Source organism: Mytilus trossulus, chromosome 8 (assembly GCF_036588685.1).
Source record: "Mytilus trossulus isolate FHL-02 chromosome 8, PNRI_Mtr1.1.1.hap1, whole genome shotgun sequence".
Lineage (NCBI taxonomy): Eukaryota > Metazoa > Mollusca > Bivalvia > Mytilida > Mytilidae > Mytilus > Mytilus trossulus.
Window position 1 is genome coordinate 65,559,209 of NC_086380.1, and position 26,511 is coordinate 65,585,719.

At 31.9% G+C, this 26,511-nt stretch overlaps 2 protein-coding genes across 2 annotated transcripts in view; one reads left to right on the forward strand and one right to left on the reverse strand.

The window, feature by feature from the left end:
• Positions 1-17,422, reverse strand: LOC134681277 (uncharacterized). Its single transcript, XM_063540829.1, has 8 exons — positions 17,301-17,422; positions 9,198-9,369; positions 6,220-6,324; positions 5,531-5,654; positions 4,021-4,244; positions 3,244-3,290; positions 1,852-1,962; positions 1-1,380 (listed from the first exon to the last, which is right to left on the reverse strand). Exons 2-8 carry the CDS (start codon positions 9,327-9,329, stop codon positions 1,188-1,190), a joined length of 936 nt encoding a protein of 311 aa, XP_063396899.1. The 5' UTR covers positions 9,330-9,369; positions 17,301-17,422; the 3' UTR covers positions 1-1,187.
• LOC134681276 (E3 ubiquitin-protein ligase RNF10-like) overlaps positions 17,421-26,511 on the forward strand; it is an 18,794-nt gene continuing 9,703 nt past the window's right edge. The window contains exons 1-6 of the mRNA XM_063540827.1: positions 17,421-17,826; positions 22,279-22,439; positions 23,483-23,685; positions 24,525-24,615; positions 25,102-25,159; positions 25,684-25,810. Coding sequence (XP_063396897.1) covers positions 17,730-17,826; positions 22,279-22,439; positions 23,483-23,685; positions 24,525-24,615; positions 25,102-25,159; positions 25,684-25,810 — 737 coding nt within the window. The 5' untranslated portion in view covers positions 17,421-17,729. The remainder of the gene's footprint in view (positions 17,827-22,278; positions 22,440-23,482; positions 23,686-24,524; positions 24,616-25,101; positions 25,160-25,683; positions 25,811-26,511) is intronic.

Sequence of the window (26,511 nt, forward strand, 5' to 3'; positions counted from 1 at the left end):
AAATTTTAATCTTTTATTTGTACTTTATTAAATACAGTCTACACAAAATATAAAGCTATGTATGTGTTAAATAAGTATTCAATTATTTAAGAATATTACAAAAGATAAAAACATAATATCAGTATGCACATACCCTGATGTAATAAATGCTTTTACATATAGATGAAATGAAATGAAATGAAAAACATTTATTAATTTATAAAAATATTGCTTATGAATTATATTTACAAGAAAATGAAATTAATATTAATTATATATACAAATAAAAATATTACTGATTACAAATATACAATTCTCTAGCATAAAACAAAACTAAAAAATAATATTTATGTCAACATTTCATGTTTGTAAAAATCTCACAACCAGTTTATTCCCTTCACTTATAAATCCATACAGAAACACATATCTGCCTTCTAATTGCAAAAAAAGAAAAATAATTAATTTTCTTTACAAATATTATTATTAATGGCTAACACTTTATTGAGGTAGGCACAAAAAGGGACATAACTCTTAAATTCACTTTCTTGACAGTTTAACTTCCAAATGAAGAAAAATACATTAAAAAAAGCAATGATTGATTGATTGTTGGTTGCATTACGCCGCATTCTCACAAAAGCATAGAAAGGCAATCTTGAGCTTGCATGGATGTATTAGCTGGTAAAAATATACATTTCAGAATTCTTTGTGTTTTACTGTCATTTTACAAACTGATGTGAAATTTTATTCTATATCTTCATATAGAGTATGCAAATCTGTCTGTTACCATTGCTTCAATTGGCATTTTTAAGCAAGTCTGCTATGGATGCAGATAGTTTGACCATTACAAAATTGGTTTTTCAAATTTAAGTTACAATGGTCACAAAACACCCTAAATGTATTTGTTTTTGTATTAATCAACAATAAAAATAAATGAATGACTTATGACATTTTTTAGGAGTAAAATTTGGAAAGTATATACGTAAGTTTTAAAACCATCATCTCAATATTTTTCTGCACTCATAAATAAACCAATAGATTCTGTTTACAGATTTTCACCATAATATAACAAAATGGTCTATTAATAATAAAGTAGTGTTTACATCAGGAACAAGACTCATCAATAGCAAAAAGACATCCGGACCAGATTACTATTTGACTAACATTAGTGAGATTCAATTCAACCAAATAATTCCTATCTATAAAACACATCATGGAGTAAACCCCCCTCCAGATACATCGCTATCATACACAGCCGGACTTGGAGACCGCACATTCCTGAACTTCTGATGCATACCATTGATTAATGCTTTGTATAGAGGGGTTGCTGTACTGTAACCATTACATGTACTAGAGGGACTCCCTCGTGATCTTCGATTCTTTTTTGGAGTTCCACCTGGTGACCTACAAAATAGCCCATAATATAAATTCTGTTTCCTGAACAAATAACACTAAAAGGTTTTAATTTTTTGAGGTAGTGATGTAGTTGTGCATTTAAGCAAGAGCATTTTTAGTTACAGGTAATCAAGTTGACAAAATTGTAAAATTATAATTAGCTAGACCTATATATAGAAATGTGTACTGTGTCATTATTTTCCATATTTTGAATTTTTTGTACACCTATCTGTAGAAGTTTAGCATATAATAATTCTGTATATATGTAAAATTTTACAGGTTTAGGCTTTTTCTGCATATTTAGAAAAATAAAGCAAAACATGAAAAATATTCCCTGCAGTAGTTCTTTGTACCAATTAATAACATCAAGTAGACTTATTTTGTGTGGTTTGTTCTACTGTTTTTTTAATAAATGCTGTCACTATAGAATTTCCGGCATAAACATTTTTAATTTCTTTGAAGCAAACTTATTAATCCTACCTTGGATGTATACTAGGTCTCAACAATTTGTTAGGGTTGATGGACAGCAGTTCCTCGTGAAGACTACTTAATGATCCAATGGACTTCCATGTACCCATGGAAGCTATAGACCTGTAGTGATAAAGTTTAAATTTAAGTGTTCAATCTTTCATGTCTTTCTTAACACTGAGGGCTGTTCAAGAAAATACTATGTCTCCCCCTACTCCAACCAGGGAAGTCATTTTTTTAATCTTATGCGATTGGTTGTATTTGATATACCAAAATGCAAAGGGTGATTTGTTCTATTTTTTTTCTTTCTTGGGTGGTAGAGGTTTAGAACAAGAATGTGTCCACACTACACGGATGCCCCACTCGCACTATCATTTTCTATGTTTAGTGGACTGTGAAATTGGAATAAATTCTCTAATTTGGCATTAAAATTAGAATGATCTTATCAAAGGGAACATGCATACTAAGTTTCAAGTTGATTGGACTTCAACTTCATCAAAAACTACCTTGACCAAAATCTTTAACCTGAAGCGGGACAGACGGACGAACGAACGAACTGACGAACGAACAGACGGACAAACGGATGCACAGACCAGAAAACATAATGCCCCTCTACTATTGTAGGTGGGGCATAAAAAGTGCTGTCCCTTGAGGGATATAGTATTTTCTGTAACAGCCCTTAGCAATAACATTAATCTATAAAAAAAGTTAGATAAGCAATTATCATGATTATAGAATACTTTATTTTAGATATCTGGAATACATCAATTAGACAGTAACTATAAACACAAAGAAAAAACTAACACCTATGATCGTCAACCAGTGATAAATTCCACATGCATGGTAAAAAGATACCATAGAGTTATTTCTTACATCCCATTTTTTTGCTTTTTCTGTGCTTTTAATCAGTTGTTATTTAATTACCACAGTACAGTAATGCCAAATTTTATTATGTTTTGTAGCATTGCCATTATGCAGGAAAGAAATGCAACCATGTCTAAAACTATTTTCTATGAAAATTGAAAATATTTCATTGCAATAGAATGAATCTTCAGTCAGAATCGTATTTCAGTCCAAATAGTCAATTTACAAGGCAGTTTAAGGTGGTACCTAACACCTGTACTAAAATTCATTTGGCTCGTTTAATTTTCTTAAAACTTTGACGAAGTATTCAATTTGACCCTTTAGTAAAATAATATAAAATTTCAAAAAATTTGAACCAACCATTTTATCAGAAAAAATACACTAGTTATATAGCAGTTTGTCAAACACTAATTTCAGTTGATTTTACAGAGTTATCTCCCTGTAGTGTTAGGTACCACCTTAAATAACTGATATACATGTGGAAATCAGAATCAGGCAACTTTTTTTCTTTTTCACAAACATATTAATATGCAATTTTACCCTCTTTTGTCTTCTTTTCTTACTCTCAAGCTTTGGGGTGTGTCTATCTACAAAATAATTATTAAAATACATTATCAACATGATCAATATGCAAATGTGCAAAATAAATCTTAAAATAACTTTTTTCTTGATTAACAATTCAATATTTTATTTTCAAAATTTCAGTCTTTTTTATAAAAATATAAATGTATTTCAATATCATGAATATATTTAAATCAAGTCTATCAAAATGAATTAATTCTATAACATGTTTAGAAAATAAAATACAACATCAATAATAAGATGAGACTTTTACAAAACATAAAAAATCCCTCATTTCAGAGACCAAGTTTTAAGTAACCTTGGTTATACATGATAAATGGTTGTGGATTGGATGCTAAAAAGTTAAAGTTTAAATTTTGAAAACTTAAGAGGTATTACACCAACTATATATTGCAGTTTGACCGATTTAAAATATCTTTTTTTTTTTTAAATTCTCTTCATTGTGCTTGCGCACCTTAGTGCTTTATTGCTATTTGTCCTCCATTACTGGATATCACCAAGGTTCCTGCAAAATTTTGATGTCCTCATAGAAAATATCTGATGCCACAATGGAAAAGTAATTGTTGTATGACGTGAATATTTCATCTGGTGCAGATTTCCAAATAACTACATGGAGTATTCAAGATAGTCCTAGCAAGTCTAAATAGTACATATCTTGTCTATTCTTGCATAATTTTACAATTTTTACTTATTTTTTTTAAATTTTTACTTGATAGCTTATCCACTACTTTATACCTGATTTCTATCTTTTAATGGAGTTCTCAATTTTGTGGGAGTGAATTTTTCTTTATCTGATTGACTTGACTTTCTGGTGACCTTTTCAACCTTTGACCCTGGTGGGGGAGGTAGAGGGGGAGCCACTGGAATGGACGGAGCCACATTTTCATCGTTTGATGAAGATGAAGATTTCTTCTGTTTTTTAGCAGCCAACCTTTCTGAATAGCGTCTTCCTTTGGATTCTGTAAGAAATTTCACTTGAGGTAAAACAATTGGTAATTGCCACTAGCTCAAGTAATATAAAATGTGTTATTTGTCAAAAGAAGACATGTGTTGCCTGCAGGCTTTAAATTTTATACTGTAAATTCAGAAATTAGTGTGTGCATATATTATTGTGATTTGTCACCTTATCCTCAAATATGATTCAAGTTTTTACGATTTTGAGAAAAATGCTGTTTAATTGATATTAAATATTTCAAAATGCAAGTTTAAATTATTGCAATTTCAACTCTGTCGCAATTTTTGCATTTATATATAAATAAAAATCTCCCAATAACTTCTGAATCAACAGTATGCAGAAATGGAGAATCAATGTTTTGGTATTGGTGACACAAATGGCACTCTCATAGAAAATAAAAAACTAAAGTAAATTTGGTCCCTTAATTTTAAAGACTTGCTATGACTTTTTTTATTTTACTTATATCATTAAACAACATGGAAAAGTACTCACATTATAAACTACCATAATATTGTTTCATTATAATATTGTCCCGTTAAGGTTACCGGTAGCTCAATTTGAGGTGTTTACATTATATTTATTACATAGCCTATATTGTATAGTATAATACTTGATGGTGCAGAGGGTAAACATAATTAATTGCAATATCCTGTATTTTCCTGAAGAAAAAATTGGTATTTGCTACACTTATTAGTGTCATTGTTAAATAAGGCATTCATGGATCACAAACATTAGTAACAACAATAGACCACTTTCGAGTTCATCCGTCACCCGAAAAAACTCGTCAATTATACACGCCTTTATGACCTCATTTACCAGAAAGAGGGGGTCGCCTGTATCCCTGCTCTATTTATGTTCATCAAGCGTCTTAGTGATTGTCTTTGTGGCAGGATAAACTAGAAATAATGATTGTTCTTTAGGTACTCAATGACAATTCCTAATGACAGCAGTGATGATTTTCAATTTTAAGAATTCCATTTGCCGAACAAGTTGTACAATACAGAATTATAGTTTTCCAACCACTCGCTCAACATTGGAATGGATGTGACAAAGCCCCATAACGCACAAATGACGTTCACAAAAACTGGAGTTTTTGACGGAAATGCATGGACCTCGAAAGTTGTCTATTACATTTTAAAACCATATAGGTTGAAGTTGTTCAAAACATATACAGTAATATTACTACAGCCGCACAATACAAGGATACATGGATACAAGACAGTTTTTTTCCTTTCCAGTGGCAACAATAATACATGTTTGACTGTTTTATATCTACCACAATATATATACCTAATGAATACATGAATGCTTTGGACATTCCATCCTTTAGCTGATTTATTTTCTCTTCACATTCATTCTCTGTTACTGCATATCTAGCATCTATATCTCTACCCATCATACTTAACATCTTTAGCTAAAAATAAAAACACATATCATGCATATAGTGATTTTTTTACTCTTGCTGGTTGTTTAAAGGTTATTTCTTGTGGTTCAATGTATAAATTGAAAATTTGATTGGCCTGAATTTTCAGAAATCATTGCTATCAAATATTTTTTTATATGAAGGTATAAATAAGATTAGGCCGATTTCACAATAGTCATATAGTTCCATATCAAATATTGGTATACATAAATTTGTAATTTTACTTTTTGTATAATTAGGAACTTTCACAAACACTTAGCAGGACATCAATGGCTCTTTTCACAAAAAAATTTAGAAAAAAAAATAAAAGTTTGTAAGTCATACACATTTTAGTAAAACTTACTATCAATTTTAATAGTAAGTTTTTTGTGAAGTGAGTCGCTAGACCACTACTGCACTCCAAACTAAGTGACGGCAACTATCAAAAGTGTTTGATCAGGACACCCAGTTTTCTGAACCTGGCACCTATGAATTTCTTGTAGATAAAGCACTGATCACCATACTATAAATTCTGGGAAGGCACTTACTGAACAAGTATAGTAAGTATTGTACTTACTTTCATATAGGACATAAATCCACCTTCTTCTTCCTCTTCTCTCTTTCTTTTCTTCATCATTTCTTGTATCAGTTCAGGATTGGTGTCCAAATGTTCCATCAATTGCTGCAAAGACAGTTATTGTGTGTTACAATAGAAGAGCAGGTTAAATTCTAATGATCTAATAAATCTTAAAATCTATTCTTGAGCCATAACAAAAATCCTTCTCATTTTCAGTTCATGAATATTAAATGTAGGACTGTGACTATTTTTTTTTTGAAACTTCAGTCTTGTATGATTTGTGTATGTTATTTGTTCCTTGTTTATTCAGATTTAACCTGATTAATTTTTTATAATTAAGTCAAATTTCAAACAGAAATTAGAACTAAAATCAGACAAAATTAAGGCTGTAAACCTATGGGGGCGAGAGAAAATCACATTATTGTAGGTTTAAGTTGACATTCTGTTACCTGTCAGGGCGAACAGGTACTAGGGCGAATGAGAGTCAGGGCAAATGAACCAAGATTCCATTGCAAGAACTATTATACACTTGTTACTGCCAATAAAGACAAGCTCATCCATGTCCTAAGACGAAAGAACATAATCATCAAAATGATTTTTTTTTCATTTTCTTTTGTTATCATGCTAATGAAGCATTTAAAATTATGAACATTGGGTCATATGATTGAATCCTTAAAATAATGAATACCTAGTGCCATTTTATATTAATCAGTCAGGGGACTTACTTAAATGAGTGATACCTATTGCCATTTTTGTCGAGCCTTCGACTTTAGTCGAAAAAGCGAGACATAGCGATCCTACATTCCGTCGGCGTCAGCGTCGTCGGCGGCATCAACAAATATTCACTCTGTGGTTAAAGTTTTTAAAATTTAAATAACTTTCTTAAACTGTACTGGATTTCTTCCAAACTTGGACAGAAGCTTGTTTATGATTATAAGATAGTATCCAGAAGTAAATTTCGTAAAAATAAATTTCCATTTTTTCAGTATTTTACTTATAAATGGACTTAGTTTTTCTGCCGGGAAACATTACATTCACTCTGTGGTTAAAGTTTTTAAAATTTAAATAACTTTCTTAAACTATCCTGACTTTAAACCAAATTTGGACAGAAGCTTGTTTATGATCATGAGAAAGTATCCAGAGGTAAATTTTGTAAAAATAAATTTCCATTTTTTCCGTATTTTACTATAAATGGACTTAGTTTTTTCTGCGGGGAAACAAAACATTCACTCTGTGGTTAAAGTTTTTAGAATTTGAATAACTTTCTCAAACTATCCTGGGTTTGTACCAAACTTGGACAGAAGCTTGTTTATGATCATAAGATAATATCCAGGAGTAAATTTTGTAAAAATAAAATTCCAATTTTATCTGTATTTTACTAATAAATGGACATAGTTTTTTCTGCGGGGAAACATTACATTCACTCTGTGGTTAAAGTTTTTCGAATTTTAATAACTTAAACTATCCTGGGTTTGTACCAAACTTGGACAGAAGCTTGTTTATGATCATAAGAGAGTATCCAGAAGTAAATTTTGTAAATTAATAAATCCATTTTTTCCATATTTTACTTTTAAATGGACTTAGTTTTTCTGCGGGGAACCATTACATTCACTCTGTGGTTAAAGTTTTTTTAAATTTTAATGACTTTCTTAAACTATCCTGGGTTTGTACCAAACTTGGACAGAAGCTTATTTATGATCATAAGATTGTTTCCAGAAGTAAAGTTTGTAAAAAGATTTCTCCATTTTTTCTATAACTTACTTTTAATTGGACTTAGATTTTCTTACAATCATAAAATAGTAACAAGAGGAATATTTTTATTGATTTTTTTCCTCATTGTTGTTGAGCCTGCGATTTACAGCAAAAATAGGCGAGACACTGGGTTCCGCGGAACCCTTACAAATTTTATATTAATCAGTCAGGGGACTTACTTAAATGAGTGATTTTCTAAATCACTGATTTAAGTAACATTATTTCCATAAAGATTGGAAGAAAGAGTTGTCTTTCTTTAGAAAACTTATGATCCAGGGACTTATTATGTTTCTAAAATTATCAGAACCAACATCTGTGTTGTCTATGATGACCAGGTCATTTCAGGTGATGACCTTGTACTGAATCTAGGATAATGACATTAAAATCACTTGTTTAAGTATCATGCCTCAATTTCCTTCCCAAAAATCATGTATTTAAGCATGTTAAGTATATATTTATTTTAATAACCCCCACTAATTTCAACACCCCTACGCAGTGATTTTTTTTATCACAAACAGTAGAATTTTATTTCATAATTTGAAAGATGAAACCTTGAACTTCACAGGAAAAATACTTTCACAGCTGTGGAAAATCTGTTAAGAAAGTATCAGTTCATTATAATGTAAAGCCATTATTATAGCATTTTTTCAACTAAAATAGAATTTGCAGATAAATTTATGATAGCATCAATGGCATAAACTTTGCTACATAAAAGAAGCAAAAAGTTCATTTTTTTCAATTTTATTAATTAAAAGATATTATAAACATATATATGTGTTTAAAACTTTGGTAAAACTAAAAAAAATTACAATTCATGCACGTTAGACAAAACTTCAAATTTGCTACTCAAATAAGTGAATTAAAAATCACTTATGTCAGTACGTCCCTTGACTGTTTATATCATAACTAATCAAGACTATGTGTCTGTCCCAAGTCAGGAGCCTGTAATTCAGTGGTTGTCGTTTGTTTTATATGTGTTACATATTTGTTTTTCGTTCATTTTTTTTACATAAATAAGGCTGTTAGTTTTCTCGTTTGAATTGTTTTACATTGTCTTATTGGGGCCTTTTATAGCTGACTATGGGGTATGGGCTTCGCTCATTGTTGAAGGCCGTATTGTTACCTATAGTTGTTAATGTTTGTGTCATTTTGGTCTTTTGTGGATAGTTGTCTCATTGGCAATCATACCACATCTTCTTTTTTATATTTTGTTACCAACAACAAACCTGTAAAGCCTTTTCTGTTTCTGTCTGTGCTTGATCTTCAAACTGTTCTTCTGTTATCAGTTGACAGAATCCAGTCTTCATAGGAAAGGCTTCATCAAACTCATCACAGTTTTCTAATCTGCTATCTTCCATAATGAGAGATTGACCAATGATTCAGTACTGATGTTTTTTTTCTGTGAAAGGAAGGAAAAGTGAAAACAAAATATAAATAGGTCATAGAAATTACAAATAATATACTGTAATCAACCATACAACAATGTATGTTCTATCTGACATATACATTGTATGCTCCTAAAGAAAGAATAAATAGGAGGGTTAACTGGAGTCATACCATTAATGAAGCTGGCTTGTCATGTTTTAGATTTTTTTGTCAGATTTTCATAATCTTCTGGTTTTATCCATTTGAATGCCTTGATAAAAATTGCTCTGTGACCCCCATTTTTCTTTTTGTAAATCTTTTACATGTATAATGATAAGCCATCTGTAAAAGTCTTATAACATTTTAATTACTTTTTTACAGTTTTTGAGAACTTCAACTTGTCAATAATAAAGCTATGAAAAGTCAAGAGAGAATATTTCCCCGCCAAAATGTCAATGGCTCAAATCTCGAAAACAAGCAATATTTTAAATTTTTTCTGGGATGCCTTCCATGTTTTTTAGCCCTGCTCAACGTCATAATTATTTGAACTACTTACTCACAAGCAGGGTTTCCGCTGGCGGTCGCCATTTTCGCAATTTGCGAAAAAATAATAATTGGGGCGATTAAAATTCACCATTGGGGAAAGAATTTGGCGAAAGAAATATATAAAACGATTTATTTTCAGCCATCTTGTTTATTTACTTTTTATGGGTTTCTCTGACTTTACCGATCAGACTTGGAATTCACCTTGAACTCGTTAAGATTTTGACAGAAAATCAATAATCAGCTGATTGCATTCAAAGCTATCGACATCAAAGGACTAATTAATAAAGGTGTTGATTGTATGATATTACAAAATGAAATTATGGTTAAATGGCTTCTGTCACATGTCACAAAAGGGATTTATTAACAACTTTGCAACGCACGTGTTTGAAGCAAAATTTTTACGCTTCTTCTCCTTCTTTTAATTATAGTCCAGAAAAGGAAATTGTTGTTACGACGAAAAATATTCAAAGCAAGAAAGGTCTCTGATTTCAAACTTTATCATTTAACTTTCATATAGATCATTGATTTGAGTGGGTACTTTAAAGTCGTTTCAGTTACACACATGTTTCAAGCATAAAGTTTTACTTATTTACGATGGTCTAGAAAAGAAAACTGTCGTTATGAAATCTATCCAAAAGGTTGGCATGAGAGTAACCCTTCAATGTAATGACTACACCTTACACGAGGAATCAATTCCAAGTGATAAGATGCTTCGTTTTGTTGTAAAAAACAATTCTTATTTAGGCGGCGAGGGAGGGAGGGTGGGGGTGCTGGAAAAAAGGAAAATTTTATAAGAAATATATATTTGTGTTACTTGGCGAAAAAAATAATAAAGTGGCGAAAAATATATTGTTTTGGCGAAAGAGGTGGCGAAAAAAATAATTGACCCAGGGGAAACCCTGCTCACAAGTGCATGAACATGGTGAAGTGGGCAACTTTCTTTTACTAGGCAAGTTGGTGGAAAACTAGGGCAATTAATAGTGGAGCCAGTTTTCTGAGTTGTCTAGCTTTTCTATGTTCTCCTTTCTATAACTTAGTATAAATCTTCTTCAATCATTCAATCATTTGTCTTTTTTTTTAATACTTAGATCATTGTTGATGTGACACCATCATAAATTATTTTTAATATTTTAAATAGCCTGTCAAGAAATCATAACCATGATAACTATTTGGACTTCAGATAGAACCGGTCTCCTATCAACAGTCAGGGGACTTACTTAAATAAGTGATTTTCTAAATCACTGATTCAAGTAACATTATTTCCATTCTGAATCTAGGATAATGACATAAAAATCACTTGTTTAAGTATCAGACCTCAATTTCCTTCCCAAAAATCACTTCTTTAAGTATCATTCTTTTAATAACCCCCACTAATTTCAACACCCCCAAACAGTGAAATTTTTATCGCAAACAGTAGAATTTTATTACATAATCTGAAAGATGAAACCTTGAACTTCACAGGAAAAATACTCCAACTGCTGTGAAAAATCTTTGAAGAAAGTATCAGTTCATTATGTAAATAAAGGCAACAGTAGTATAACGCTGTTCAAAACTCATAAATCCATGGACAAAAAAAAAGGGGGTAACAAACTAAAACCGAGGGAAACGCATTAAATATAAGAGGAGAACAACGACACAATACCGAAACGCAACACACACAGAAACGGACCAAGCAACAGACAAAACACCACGAGAATAACAAATATAACATCAAAACCAAATACATGAATTTGGGATAGACAAGTACCGTGCCACGTCTTATCTCAATATCTCAAAAATAAGAGAAAACACAAACGACTGAACGTTAAAATGCAACACACACAGAAACGAACAATATTATAACAATGGCCATCTTCCTGACTTGGTACAGGACACTTTTAAAGGGGAATAAAAGTGGTGGGTTAAACCTGGTTTTATGGCATGCCAAACCTCGCACTTTAATGGCAAAGTTAAATATAACATTGAAATGACAACATAATATTACAGGACTACAATACAAATAATAAAAAGGAGAACATATTAGACAAAGAAAAGCATGATTAATAGATAACAAAAAGCATCAGGTTTAAAATTCAATACGCCAAAAATGCGTCTTGTCCACACAAGACTCACCAGTGACGCCCAGATATAAAAGATCAAAAGTGAAAAAAGTACAAAGTTGTACAGCACTGAAGATCAAAAGTTGAAAAGGTTTTGCCAAATATGGCATTGTTTGTATGCCCGGGATAAGAACATTCTTATTTTATAGAACAATTCATGCTTTTGCAAACGGTAAATTTTATCAAATGAATATGAAAGAGATATACATAATGAAACTGAAGTATTAACTAATTACAGAAAACTAAACCTGAATACATGATAATACAGCATAGACACACCCGAATCAGTCCAGGCGTCAACGCAATTAAAAACTAGAGGCTCTAAAGAGCCTGTGTCGCTCACCTTGGTCTATGTGAATATTAAACAAAGGAAGCAGATGGATTCATGAAAAAATTATGTTTTGGTGATGGTGATGTGTTTGTACATCTTACTTTACTGAACATTCTTGCTGCTTACAATCATTCTATCTATAATGAACTTGGTCTAGAAATTTCAGTAGAAAATGTTAAACAAATTTAATAATACTTTTAGATATTTGGATGATATTTTGGCTCTCAATAATGACGACTTCAGTATGTATATTAATGAAATTTATCCTGGTGAACTCACTTTAAATAAAGCTAATACTAACAATGACCACTGCCCTTTCCTCGATCTTGATATCTATATCACTAACGGAAAGCTGAATACTAAAATTTATGATAAAAGGGATGATTTTTCATTTCCTATCGTTAATTATCCGTTTTTAGATGGTGACGTTCCCTTGTCACCATCTTACGGTGTTTATATATCTCAACTTGTACGATTCGCTCGTGTATGTAACAATGTTTTAGATTTTAACGAGAGAAATTTATGTATTACTGAAAAATTATTACAAACGATATCACAAACTAGTCAAAACATTTACTAAATTTTATCATCGGTATAAAGACATCATTCGTAAATATAGCTCAACATGCAGACTTTTTATACGTTCAGGTATTTCACATCCAATTTTTTATGGAAATATTCTTTATAAAGCACAAAGGTGTCAGTATTCACCTCATAAACTTACAAAACCTTTGAATAGACTTATTAAGAAGGGATATAATTACGATACTGTTGTCAAGTCATTAAAGATTGCATATTTTGGCGTTAATATTGAGTCACTGATAAGGTCTTTGCGTCGGAACTAAACACATTTATTCTAAAAACAGTTGTTGGCATGACACGGGTTATGTTCTTCTCATATATGTTATGATGGTATGATACTAAACCCCTTACGGGAAGGATTGTGCCTGATGTTCATATGATGAAATCATAATCTTTCAGTCAGTTTAATTGAAGTCTGGAGCTGGCATGTCAGTTAACTGCTAGAAGTCTGTTGTTATTTATGTATTATTGTCATTTTGTTTATTTTCTTTGGTTACATCTTCTGACATCAGACTCGGACTTCTCTTGAACTGAATTTTAATGTGCGTATTGTTATGCTTTTACTTTTCTACACTGGTTAGAGGTATAGGGGGAGGGTTGAGATCTCACAAACATGTTTAACCCCGCCGCATTTTTGCGCCTGTCCCAAGTCAGGAGCCTCTGGCCTTTGTTAGTCTTGTATTATTTAAATTTTAGTTTCTTGTGTACAATTTGGAAATTAGTATGGCGTTCATTATCACTGAACTAGTATATATTTGTTTAGGGGCCAGCTGAAGGACGCCTCCGGGTGCGGGAATTTCTCGCTACATTGAAGACCTGTTGGTGACCTTCTGCTGTTGTTTTTTTTTATTTTGGTCGGGTTGTTGTCTCTTTGACACATTCCCCATTTCCATTCTCAATTTTATTAGTATTAAAAAAGTTAAAATTTTAATGAAAATTGTTAAAAATTGACTACAAAGGACAATAACTCCTTAGGGGGTCAGTTGACCATTTTGGTCATGCTGACTTATTTTTAGGTCTTATTTTGCTTAACTTTATTGCTGTTTACAGTTTAACTCTATCTATAATAATATTTAAGATAATACCAAAAACAGCAAAATTTCCCAAAAAATTACCAATTCACGGGAAGCAACCCAACAACGGGTTGTAGGATTCGCCTGAAAATTTCAGGGCAGATACATATGTAGATATTGACCTGATTAACAATTTTACCTCGTGTCAGATTTGCTCCAAATGCTTTGGTTTTTGAGTTATAAGCCAAAAACTGTATTTTACCCCTATGTTCTATTTTTAGCCATGGCGGCCATCTTGGTTGGTTGGCTGGGTCACGCCACACATTTTTTAAACTAGATACACCAATGATGATTGTAGCCAAGTTTGGTTTAATTTGGCCCAGTAGTTTCAGAGGAGAAGATTTTTGTAAAAGTTAACGACGCAGGACGACGACGGACGCAGGACGACGGAAGCCGGACGACGAAGCCGGACGCAAAGTGATGGGAAAAGCTCACTTGGCCTTTAAGGCCAGGTGAGCTAAAAATTACGTCACATAAGATGGCGAAAAGGCAAACGTGATGCCACATTTGAATTTATGAAATTTAGAAACAGCATGACGTCACACATGAAAAACTATAATTCAACTTAAGTGAGATAGAATTAGGATTGCTTTAAGATTATATTAGAAGTAAAAACTGATAATTCATTAAAACAAAATGCATATATTGCAATACTTATTAATAGCAATTAACTGTAATATACATATGTCCTGTTTGTTATGAATCCAACTTCAAACGTAGTTAATCGTACAAAATTATATATAATTAATGAAGGCGGTGATTAATTTTTCTATCCGTAACACCTAAATATAATAAAAAGACGTCAACACATTTGACAAAATCCGATGAGAATTACAAATATAACATTAAACATGTAAACTATATACATGAATTTGGGATAAACAAGCACTGAAACACGTCTTATAGTAATACGAATTCACATTCAGCAAAACAGTCACAATCGGGAATAAGTCACGTTTGGTAATTAAAAGATTAGACGACATAATGACAAACCACAATCTACCATGTGGTAAAAATGTTCTTAGTTAGTTTGGTTAAAGAGACATCATATGGATCCACCAATTCGTGATGGTGTCCATAAAATTTACGGAGTGTCAATTTTAATCTGTCCTCCTCATAACTTTGTTGGAGCAGTTTCTGCATAAGGAGCACACTCCTGTATATATATGAAGTCCGTATAGTGTGAACAAGCACGTGAATAACGTATCAAGTGTGATATGTAAACACCATACGAAGGGGCAGAGGGTATGTTACTGCTAAGACATGGGAAATTGATAATTGGGAAGTTGAAATCGTCCCGTTTATCATAGATTTTCGTGTGAAGTCGTCCATCTACCTCAATATTGAGGAAAAGATCAAGGTATGAAGCAGTCCTTCTAATATCAGTAGTGTCCTTAATTTCAAGTTCACTAGGATATGAGATGTAAGTATTGGCTGAAGTATGGGTTGTTCAATGATAAAACATCATCAATATATCAGAAAGTAAAATTAAAGAATTTCGCAAGGTGCTTTTTCTTTTTCTCTTTTAGAAGGTTCTGAATAAATTCTGCTTCATACGAATACAAAAACAAATCAGCCAGCAGGGGTGCACAATTAGTACCCATTGGAATATCGACTGTCTGTTGAAATATAAATCCTCCAAACTCAACAAATATATTGTCGATCAAAAAGTCCAGCATTTTAATAATATCATCTTCAGTATATCTGGAAGATTCAGTGTGATTCTTTACAAAATATGAATTATTGTATCCCAAAACAAGAAATTTGTATCTACGATTCCCATTTTTATAGAAAAAGCTCTGTTTTATGAGATGGTGAAGTGGATCTTTCAACTGAGCATGGGGAATAGTAGTATATATAGCGTAGAAAAATCAAAAGTTTTTATGTTGCTGCAAAATTGCCATTAATTTATGGTAAAGCCATTATTATAGCATTTTTTCAACTAAAATAGATTTTTCAGGTACATGATAGCATCAAAGGCCTAAACCTTGCAACTTAAAAGAAGCAAAAAGTTCATATTTTTTTATTTTACTAATTAAAAGATGTTATTTAAACCTATATGTGTTTAAAATTTTGAAAAAACTACAAAATACCAATTTGTGACAATAATCATGTACAATGATGTAGGTTCATCCAAACTTATCCAAACTTATCTAAATATATTATTGTAAATAGTTTAAGCATCAATCATTTATTCATTTTACTCTGTTTTTTTACATCAATTTAATACTGCGTTAAATTACAGGAACAGCAAAAATTGTCATCACCTAAAGCGCTTCGATCCAAAAGAATTGCTGTATTTTTCCTATAAGAATCAAAATAATTCATGTAAGCTTGAATATATCATGATTTTACCACAGGTCACCGTTGTCCCTTATGCCGATATTTTACCCCTCGCTAACACTCAGGGTAAGATATTTGTCATAAAAGGCAAACTCATGGTAAAATCACAATATATTCCAGACCCCATGAATTATTTCTTAAGTATCACTTGGGTCTCATTGGGGTCAAAGTGTGACGTGGGATTGACAATTTTTGGTAAGCGTGACAAGTGAAAGTCAAATTATTGACATTGTGCTGTAAACACTTTCGCATCCTACACGTTCGCACCCAAGGTCTGTTCGCACTATACACGTTCGCCCCCAATTTTAGTTCAAATTCCATGACTGTTGTTTTAAATTGCTTAGGTTTAACTACCATGACTACTGAATGTATTTATTTAGCATGGTATAAGTAAAAAATTTAAGATTTTAAATGAAAAACACAAAAGATAATTGTTTTTAACAGCTTGGTCCCTTTGATCTGAAACAATTAAACAATAAAATATAATCAAAACATGATAAAATTTATTTAACACATAAGAAAAAAAACATAGTCAGAAGAAGAAATAAAACGTTGGGTGCGAACATGTAGTGTGGGAACGAACTTTTGGTGTGAACATGTAGGGTATCAAAGTGAAAGGGGGCGAACATGAGTGGGTGCGAACGTGAATGGGCGCGAACGGACCCGGATTCATAAAATCTAGTGCGACACAGGAAATTACCAAAAATAATGAGAATTGTTTTTAACGTACATAGTGTAAGTGGGATACAGTAATCTGACAAAACAGTAAGCAGGATACGGGATCAGAACCTCCCCGTCCCCCACCCCCACCAATGGGACCCCCTACCATACATTTGTATAACATAATATTAGCATGATTTGACCATCATTTGTATGTATTTATTTCAGAAAAAAATGGTTTATATTCAAAACTTTTCTTGTGTACTGACTATAGCTATCATGTCTTGTTTTTTGGTTTTTTTTAGAAAATTGGCTGGTGTCAAAGCTTACATATTTGTCTCCAACTAAATAAACAACATAAAATCAACATAACAATGAAATGCTAAAAATCTGTGTTCAAAATTTCCGCCATTTCCGGTTCTCGCACCTGAGAAAACTCGCGAGGTAACTGTCTCATCCGGGTTACTTGGCGATTGATGGTCGCCATTTGTAAGATTTCTAAGCGATCAAAGATCGCTGAACTGCGGAATTCCAAGCGCATCAAAGCTTTTGGGGGCTCGTGTTCCCCAAGTTGTTTATTTAAATTTCACTAACTTTCAAAATATTTACATTTAATAGATCAAAATTCTATAAGAATTTTGTTTTTTTCTCTTGAATTGTGCAATCATGGAGCTGTAAAAATGGTGTCTGTGAAAATCTATTTCTGTCAAATTCCAAAAGGAAAGGCCTGTGGGTCAAACCTCGGTATAACAGAGATTGATGTTAGAGGAGAGTGCTATAACAATGGAAAAGAAATCAAACAATCGTCCTTCTTCTGCTCCACAAAAACAAAATGGTCCAGAATCTAAAAAAGCTGGTGAGAATCTGGGCTATAATTTTGAACTCGAAGTCAAAGAGGTAGCTATGGGGGTGAACTCGATCATCTGATGTTGCTTCTCTTTAAATTAAATTAAACCGATATTGCCTTAGTTGTAGAGAAAGCTATGGCCAGAAACATACTTTAAATCTGAACATTCCACTAAGTCAAAATATAGGACACTTCAATAACATCTAAATTTTAGCCGTATTTTTCAACCTGTAGGCTTTAATGTGTGAAGTAATTCCCTTTAATGTGTGGCGTCAAAAAGACATTTTAGGTTTAATACCGTTAGCGTCAAATAGGTTAAAATGATACCATGATTTATCAAAATATCCTTTTTCTTGATTCGTCAGAGGTCTGAAATAATTATTGCTAGAGTTGGGGGCTCATATTCGCCAGGGACACAATTTCGCCGTTTAATGATTTTGAGGTGTTAAAACTTCAAAGGTAGCTGAAATGGAAGAAATATGCCAATAAATTATGATTTTATAACAAATATGACTATTTTTTAAACTTAAATAAAAGTACGGCACTTACTGCCAAAGGGCCGAAAAACGTACAACGATTTTCGGTCAATTTCCTGAAAGAAAACAGATTTTTCTAAGATTTTTTCTTAGTAATTTTTTGACTGATTGGCCTAAATTTCTGTTTTTTTACACCTCTGAAATGTCTGCTGTTCATCTATAACGAAATTTATTTGATAAATATTATATAAAGCTGCAGTTATTTGGTCTTAAAAAGATGTGTAAGAACGGCGAATATGTGTCCCCGATCGACAAAATATCAGGAATTTTCAAACACCCTTTAATCTAATTTTACAGATGATTATTTTGAAACAAACATGTTTCCAAGCTTTGGAATGTTTTGCATTTGAAGTTATCTCCATATAGAAATATCAGTAAACTTCAAAAACATATAGACCTGTACGTAAACGGTAGAAAACATGGAAAGATGTGGCGAAAATGAGCACCCCACTCTACAGTCATTTTTGGAAAATATAAACATGATTTGTAAAAATCGACTGATTTTTTTTATTTTAAAAGAAAGTATACATCTTGCTGTCATTCACCAAAAATTACTGTTAACGTAATTGGGCAAGAAATTTTACCGTTATTAGCATGGTACCCCCATTATGACCCTCTATAATGAATTAAGTCCTAAACTATGGGAACATACTTAACATATACACACTGTAAATTGTAAATAAACATGAAATTGCAGAGCTCCGGAAAAGCTGTGTATTTGCTTGATCATGCAATACAAATAATAGAAAACCCAATGCAATTGCCCATTGCAGGGTTCAATAACCCAATTAATTCAAAGGAAAACCCAATTATATGCCAAAACCATGAGTTCTCAACCCTTTGTTGGCTACCGTTTGCATTATTTACCCTTATCAGTTTTCACTTGTTGCGTAAATCTATTTTTATTATATTTATAATAGGAAATGTCCTTTCGTTCTGAAAATAGATCCCTGCATCAAGTAGCTGAAATAGGTCCCTGTTGGAATTTTCCCTTGCTCAAAAGGTACACATGTTTTTGAAATCCTTTTGATCTTCTCGGCGTTTATCCAATTAGCGTGTGTCATGTTGTCATATTTTTCGAATTGCTTGAGATTTATCATAACATACATTGAATTAAAACGAAAGTGAATGTCCGATAAAAATATTGAATATAAGCATGTTTTCAGCTTCTTTTGAATAGCTGAGGGAAAGATATGATGATACACTCAGCCAGTATTTTTAGGAAGCGTCCGTCGAACGCATGGGCGTGTTTGCGTACCTTAGCGAAAACATTGCTAATAAACACGGGACTTCGTCAAAAACTGAATCAGTTGCAGTTAGAAAATGTGAAAGGCCAAATCAATTATGTTATAATGATATGATATGTAATTGGAAACCAAAAGTTCTAATAAGGGATAACTTAACCCAGATTTATGTATTATTAAGGTTAATGAGTGAATACACACACAGTCACTCCTCTCAGAATTTTTAAATAAAGGTAGGGGGCCTACATGTATATAAGAGAAAAAAAGATCTGAGGCGAGTGCCTGGGATTACAAATATCTGTTCTTTACAGTTTACATAAGTTGTGAGAAAATACAAAACTGGCAGAAGGTTTGAAATGGGACACAAATTAAACCTACAATTGCTCGTCAGTGAATTAAGAAAATAAAACAGCTATAGCACATATTATTCAAAGAAAGAAACATATTTAAGATGGAAAAACATCCGGGGTTGATATTGCCTAAATATTCAATAGTGTGCACTGGTGGTGAAAAACCCAATTTGATATTATCTTGAGGGGTGAATTAGAATTGATAATGCAATTAAAAATCTTTAATACCCAATTACATAAGAAAATGGTGGGTAAAAACCCCAATTTGTGAACTCTTATCTGGAGCTCTGAAATTGTTATGTTGTGGCCAAACTGGTTCTTGGGGTGAACACTTAGTTTTCATAAAATTCTTGAGGCCTTAGACGACTTAAATTTTTGAAAATTGGTTTGGACAATTCTGTTACATGTAATGCAGTTCAGGCTATTGTTGTTTTGTCACATAAATATGTTTCAATGGCATATTTGTCAAATTTCTGTGTTGTACCTTCGCAATTAATTTACTTAGTCAGATGCATGAAATTAACTGAAACTCATATACCAATTTGTATACATTTTATGATAAATCAACATAAGGCCACGTTTTTTTTAATTTGTTGGTTAACAGATTTTGCCAATGAAAAAGTTGGGTCGGTAGGGGAAAAAAATAAAAAAATATCCTTTAAGAAAGAAAAAATATGTTTCCCTTTCTAATAATATGTTTGATATGCTATTTTGTCATCATTTCTTAAAATTTAGTTCGATGAAATAAACCTAAACATCCCATGACATCGTCTTATAATTTCCAGTGGAAAAGAGAGGTTGTGTCCAAACTAAAACTAAATCGTCATTTCACAAACAAGTAAGAAAAAAAATCAGATCTGCATAGGGCAGATTTTACAGTATTGTGTTCTGTCTCCTACTTTCATGTTGCTAACGTGACGGAGACATAAATTAGTAACGTTAGCGACATTGGGACATGTCACATGAGCAACAACATCTTTAAAAGTTAAAATGTATGCACACAGTGATGTTTAATATATGCCTGGAGTAATAAAATTGTACAGTCTGGTTTAGAATTTCTAAATATACAGAATGTCATTTGCAGGTGTACTTTATATCAAATGAATACACAAGAAACCAATTCGTAATAGTAACATTAGCAACATCTACTATCATGACATTACGTTTTGTTGCGAACGTCTTTTTGATGGACGGAATACATTTAAGGTCCTCTTGTAACGATATTACATACAACTTACCTTCTTTGCTTCCCCATCATATGAAGGAACTGACTCTGAATCTATTTCTGCAAAGGGCGATATCGTAACTCCTATACAGGAGAGTTACAGATCTAAATATATGTTGCTCACGTGACACTGATTTGGACGGAAACCTCGAGCAGTAACGTTCGCAAAAAATAAAACAGCCAATGATATTGATTCCTCAAGTCCTTTCACCCCCTTACGTCATCCAAATTTAATACGATTGCTATTTTCAATTATTTATAAAACCCGGGATAAAAATAACTTCAATGGGCTGTCTGAGAACCAACAAGAAAATTGCGATCGTGACATACCACAATGGACGGAAAAGACGTGACGTTAGCAACAATATTATTTAATTACCTTTTTTAGCCTTTACCAATAAAAATCTGCCTTACAGTTATGATTGAAACACTAAAGAAGACTTTTTATTAAAATATAAGTCCATGTTATTAGGCTCCACTTATAAATAATACTTCAAAATTCCACTCCAAATAAGCTGGATGTCAGTAAAGTAGGTCATGATGTCTATTCCATGTCCAATATTTTGAAATTAAAAACCCTCTAATTCTAACAAAAAACACAAACACAGAGTAATTTTTATTTTTATTTACTCAGAAAGACACATTTTATTCAATAACATAATGCATTACTCCATTACACAGTCTGTTTCACAGTTTCAGCAATTGCTTTTTTGATGGATACAAAAAAACAACAATTCCTTCTTATTGTAAAATCTGCCATAGCTCTTAATCAATTTCAGGAAACTTGGTGAATTATGATCTTCAAGCACGAAAACTGATATTAAAAAATGCAAAAACGTCGTCCAAAAAAAATGACTATTATCAACACATGTGTCAGAAACGTAATAGACTCGTCCACTGCAATACTTACAGAATACTTGTTTAAATCCTGGACCTGATGCATATACCGGACACTCCAGCTTCCTCCACCAATAAAAACTGTCTAACATGAAATAGCCTAAATGCAGTGCTTAAAAGTAGCTAAAACACCAAAACTAAAAATAGAATGAAGAACAACTAATTTCCGCTATAAAGTTACTAATAGATATCAAATATATATTTTACAGATAATGGAAATCAAAATAAATATGCAAAAAGGAGAGAAACTAACAGCAGTAAATCATATTATCAAGAATCAAGTCCACGACGTCCGACACCACAGAAAAATAAATATGCTGTGGATAAGAGACCTCGACCCAGGGGAGGAGGAGGATATCCAAGAGAAGACGTAATTTAATTTAATCCATTATTTTAAAAACTTTTACATGATTATATTTTGTTTTAAATTTCTTGTTAATTTCACCTTGTTTGTATAAGAAACATGTTTTTTGAAACAGTAAAGAGATTGTCCATTCTTTTTTCTTTCTTTTAGAATTTCACAGTATCAAAATTAATCTTCAGTTGTTAAGACATTCAATCAATAGTTTAAAATACTTCAAAAATAATCTGAACACATATATTGACCTTTAAAATTTGAATAGGAAAAGGGAAGTAACTCTATGTTATTAATGTATTTAAACAGTTATATATTGCACAACATATTGCAACTTCCTTTGAAATTTTTCAAAGTTTAGTTCGAAAGAAAGAGGATTAGAAGGAACAGGGATGACTTTTTGGTTGAAAATTCTAAATTTTGCAAACTATTATTATAACAGTATTATTTCTTGTGGTGGCTTCTTAGTATATGAACTATTATTGGGTAAGAATAATATTTTTTCAAGTACTTGAACATAAACTTTTATTGGGTTAATTTATAATTTTTATTGTCAGAATACTTCACTGTTGCGAATGTTGGTACAAATAGTTTAAGAATTATTCACAGCCTACTTAAGAAAAGTAATTTGACTTAAGATTTTTATTTAAATTAGTCTGAACAACAATTTATATGAAATGAACTTTGCTGTATTAGACAAAGTAGACATAATTTGACAGTATGTCAATTCTTAAAATTTTAAACATTTTCATTTAGGCTTATTATGAATAGAACAGATATATTTGGAATTTCAATATTGACACGACCACTGTGGCTTAAACACTTCAATAGATACATTGGCGGTTCCAGGGAGGGGGTTCCGAGGGTTGGGAGCCCCTTATTTTTGGATGATCAAGGCATTTGAATATGAACATGTGGTTGGAAACCCCCTTTATCGTGGGGTGGGACCCTCCTTTTAAAAAGGCTGGATCCGCCCCTGAGATACATAACAATGAAAAAATAAATTTGAAACTGATTGCACTTATTGTGACTATTTTATATATTTGTATTTTATCAAGGTGAACGAGGAGTACCCTGTTGATTATGGTTCACCTCTATTAAAAGGAAAAAAGGTTAATTTAAACCATTTACTGAATTTCTCCTATGCTCGGAATGATTCTTATGAAGAACCCCCTCACTGGAGTGCAGGGGGAAGGGGCAATGTCAGGAGAAGGACTGGTGGAAGAATTAGCTATAACAAGGAACAGTTTCTACAAGCAAAGTAAATATATAGCTTTCCAATGTAGATAATTATATCCATATAAAGGAATCGGTTAAATTAATACTGTTCCAGAATTAAATGCAAGGGAAGCACTTATTTTAGATCCCAACAACCCATTTTCATGATTAACTTATAAATTAACAAATGCAACCACCTACAATTATTTCATTTGTGTGCCTCCAATATTCAGACTTAAAATTATCAACTGGAAATGATAAAACTCATAAACAGCACAGGAAATTTTAAAAGCATCAGGACAGTTCACATAAAGCAGTCAGAGGCATGTTGGGTACTGTGTACATATATGAAAATTAAAAAAAAATTAAATTAAGTTAAGGTTGCATTTCTGTAAATATTGACAATGCAATTTTTCCATAGGAACTCCTTTTACAGCTAAAACTGTTATCCTAGAATTGAAAGTTTATTTGCACCACAATTTTCTTCAAAGGTCAAAATATAGGGCTGTGCGGCATATTTTCAACGTTTATATGACCTGAACTTCTCAGAGTTTAAACTTGCACTAATTTTCTTAACTACCCCTACCTTAAATGAAAGGTTACCACAGATTTCAATGTAAACAATATGCACATGATTATTTACTGGTAACATTCCCAAGTTCTGTCTCTGTGATATGGAACCCAGAGTGCATAACTGGGAACCAGTATGTAAACAAAAATTAATTTTCTATGAATATTCAATTTCTTTCCAAAAGAGGCGTGTCCTCAGAAACCGCTGTATTTACAAAGTGCAACTTTAAGCAAGAAAAATAAATTTCAACATATTTTATTCAGAATTTTATAAATGTCGAATAATTTTCAATAAATATTTTTATTTAACAGCTATCAGTTTATTGTAAAAGAAGCTGGAGATTATGCCATACATAACATTGATCCTGATAAATTAGTGGATTGGGATAATGTGGAACTCATTGTAAGTACTTCTGACACAACCCTTCTATATATACTTTCCATTTTGAGTTGACTGAAAACTCTGTGTTATTTGGAAGATTGACGAAGAAATATATATTTATACTGCAAAATTGAGAACTCAATAGAAGACTGACAGTCTTTAGGAAAAACTTTTGGACTGACAACTGCAAACATTAGTCTTTTTAGTATAGGACTTGTGGTTAATTGTCAAGACCATCACTAACTGACAATTACAGATAAATAACACAAACAATCAAAACTACAAAAAAGTAAGGCTTGATAACATTTATTTGTCTCAAAACTGGCTGTTGAATATTTCCTTTTTTAATTTCCATATAATTCATCTTGAGATTGCAAGATATTATATATGGCTAGAGTAAAGTACATTATTTAAAATAATAAATTGTTCTAAATATTTAAAGTTACAAATAGACATGTCATGCTTCCATTAAAAACCGCTTTTATTTAAATATTTGTTCTTTTCCAGAAAGTAAACAGTCATGAAATATCATCTTGTCCTATATGTTTGGACAAACCATTAGCAGGTAAGTCAAATTAAACACTGCTGTTCAATAAATGTGCCTATTTCTGATGTTCTAGATTAGTCTGATTAGAGGTATTTCTGATCAGTAATGGATTGTTCTAGTTCTGACAAAATTAGTATGGAAAATAGATATTTTAAATGGATTTGTACTGTCAATTTTGGTTGCATACATTAAATGCATTAAAACATTTTATATTTTTGGCATAGACCACTGACTCAGTCTCCAGCGTAACTGCTGAAGGTTATGTCTGTTCAAATATTAAATGTATTGGGTGTCTGGTAGGAAATTTACGAAGATTGTGAGCACTCATAAAAAACTTAATTTCAGTTTACTTAAAATTCTTAAAGAAAAGATATGAGCAAGATCAAAAAGTTATATAATTGATCTTTCTTACTAAAGTAGTTTAGTTTTCACTATTACCATTGAGTAAAACATGTATTTTATCATATTAAGATTTTTCAGTTGTAAAAATATGAAATTACTATTCATTCATGTATTCTATAAATTGATTTATATTATTTCAGCTAAAATGACCAGATGTGGCCATATTTACTGTTGGCCATGTATTCTCCATTATCTAGCATTAGGAGAGAAAACTTGGAGAAAATGTCCTATATGTTATGAAGCTATCCATGATAAGGATTTGAAAAGGTGGGTTTACTGGTCCAAGGACACAGTTATCGTCCTTTGGTTTTCGTTGTCTACGAATATAGACCCTAGTGTAAACAGTGTATAACTAACATGTTTTATTTAATACACTTTCCCAATTTATTTCTTTATATTAAATGCATGAAATATTAAGTAGGGGGATGTAATTACATGTCAAAAAAATTTTGGTGCTGAAACTTTATGTTAAGTAGTGAATTGGTCCAGTTCTAAAAGGTCAAATTTTATCACGTCTTAAGCTGTCAAACTGAATTTTACACCCCCTTAATACAGGATTGTGAATATTTTGAGTTAGAGCTGGTAGAAGTTTCTATAATTTTGATATTATTTATCTCACTGGTAGTACCCTACACTGTAAAAATATTTTTGAGAAAGAGCGGGTGCGATTTTTTTAATTTGAATTTATTGTCTAAAAGAAATGCACTACGAAATAACTGTGTTCTCGGGCCTACTATTTGAAGTCAGGACCTAGCATGACATCACTACTCACTTTATCTCAATATACTTAACAAGAGCATCATTGAGATATATATAAGTTAAAGATCACTTGACCTTCGCCAAACTTACTATAAAAAATAAAAATCTTATCTTTCTAATTTTAATGCCAAAGTAGATTTTTGAGCATAATTTCACGGTCTATTGAATATAGAAATTGATAGTGAGAGTTTTAGGTTAAAGTTTTTGGT